Genomic DNA, 1861 nt, shown 5'->3' on the forward strand with positions numbered 1-1861 from the left:
TGCCTTTGAAAACTCGCTAGAGAGTCAGCTATGGGTTATTCCAACTTGATGGTGGTACATAACAAAAACTCTGTGTGTGTGTGTGTGTGTGTGTGTACACACACGCATTATATAGATATTTTTTAATATTTGTTTTTGTATGTTGTATATAAATGTATTGTTTTTGTTGTTGCATACCATCAAATTGGAACCAACCTATCTATGGCTGACTCTCTAGTGTTGTATGTGTATGCATGAATGATTATGTAAACTTATCTCTGACTTCGAATCTAGCCAAAATAATTTGAAATACACTTCCAAAAGGGCCCAAATTGCACCCTGGATTTGAAAAGCGCCATTAGAAAGTCCCTGGATAGTTTCCCCCCCTCACAGGCTCTCATTCTGTCAGTCTACCCAGGCTCCAAGAATATAAGCTTTTCTTATACTGACCTGAGCCAAATTAAGAACTGAATTGTTCTTATGTAGCATCAAGTTAGAACAACTCATAGCTGACTCTCTCTTTGTCCACTAGAGCACCAGAGCTCTTGAGAATTGAATTAGGAGTTAAAATTGACTGTAAAACCAAACAGAGCAAGCCTGGATGTGCCCCGGGCTCCACACGCCTTCTGTGGAAGCTATCATCCCTGGTGCTCCTCCTGGCCCCAGCCTCGCTGCACACACCTGGCTGAGTGCCTCCAGGTGACACTCTGACCTCACTCCATTTATCCTATTCTCTCCAGGTCTTCAAGAAGCCCGACCTCGTCAACCACCCTCTTTACCCAGAAACCACTGAAATCATCCACCACCTTAATGAGGAGGCCTTACCCAAAATGTGCCCAGAACTAAGAAGGAACTCTGAACTACATGGCAGCACTGACAGTGGCTTTGGCAGTGCCAAGCCCTCACTACAGACTGAAGAGCCCCAGTTCCTCCTCCCTGCACCCCACTTCCAAGCTGCTGGGACCATGGAGCAGGGGCAGTTTCTAACGCTGCAGACCGGTTGCAGTGGGGACAGCAGCAACAGCACAGACAGTGGGATCTGCCTGCAGGAGCCCAGCTCGAGTCCCAAAACAAGGCCTGAGTGGGAACTGCAGGTGAGGTGCAACAGCCAGAACCAGGATGACAGTGGCATTGGCCTAGTCCAGAACTCTGCAGGGCGGCCTGGGGACACACAAGGTGGCTCAGAGTTGGATGAGGTCCATCCCCTGAGGCCTGAGCTCCCTGGGGAAGAACACCCAACTGCAGTGACATTCCAGGGTTACCTGAAGCAGACAAGATGCACAGAGGAGAAGGCAGCCCAAGTCGACTGCCTGGGGGAGCAGTGCTCCTCCACAGGGGAGCTTGGCCCCACATTCCAGACATGTCTAGATGCAGAAGAAGTTTGGCCTCCTTCAACCCTGGCCAAGGGCTATATGAAGCAGGACCCCTCAGGAACAAATCTTTTTCTCTCTGAAGCCCCAGCTGGACAGTGGAACCCGCCAGGTGAGGCCTGGCCATTCCTGGGATTGACCAATTGTGATGGCCTGGGAACCTGTGACTGGAGCTGTACCACTTCAGACGGCATGACAGCTCCCGGCGGTCTCCTCAGTACCTTTGACTCAGACCTGAGGGCCCTGCCGCTGATCTCCAGCTTGCACACAAATGAGTGACCAGGCCAATGAGATGCCCTGGATTTTAGCCATATTTGTTCTTTCCCTGGTAGCCCCTGGACAAAGATTGTCCTCAGGGGAGGAGTGTCTTCCCCTAGAGATCAGAGGGAAAGCATAAGGCCAGGGTGGCCACTTTTCCATAAGCCAGGCTGACCAAGCTGGCTAGCTGCTGTGACCCAGGCAGAAGGATACCTCACTGAGTTGGAATCAGGTTTGTGGTGACACTGGCCTGC

General features: G+C 50.8%; 1 protein-coding gene across 1 annotated transcript in view; it reads left to right on the top strand.

Moving 5' to 3' along the window:
• The window catches only part of IL10RA (interleukin 10 receptor, alpha), a 14413-nt gene extending 12785 nt beyond the window's left edge, over positions 1-1628 (top strand). The window contains exon 7 of the mRNA XM_006890880.1: positions 720-1628. Coding sequence (XP_006890942.1) covers positions 720-1628 — 909 coding nt within the window. The remainder of the gene's footprint in view (positions 1-719) is intronic.
• The last annotated feature ends 233 nt before the right edge of the window (positions 1629-1861 follow it).

Source organism: Elephantulus edwardii, unplaced genomic scaffold (assembly GCF_000299155.1).
Source record: "Elephantulus edwardii isolate Elephantulus edwardi_28Jun2011 unplaced genomic scaffold, EleEdw1.0 scaffold00093, whole genome shotgun sequence".
Lineage (NCBI taxonomy): Eukaryota > Metazoa > Chordata > Mammalia > Macroscelidea > Macroscelididae > Elephantulus > Elephantulus edwardii.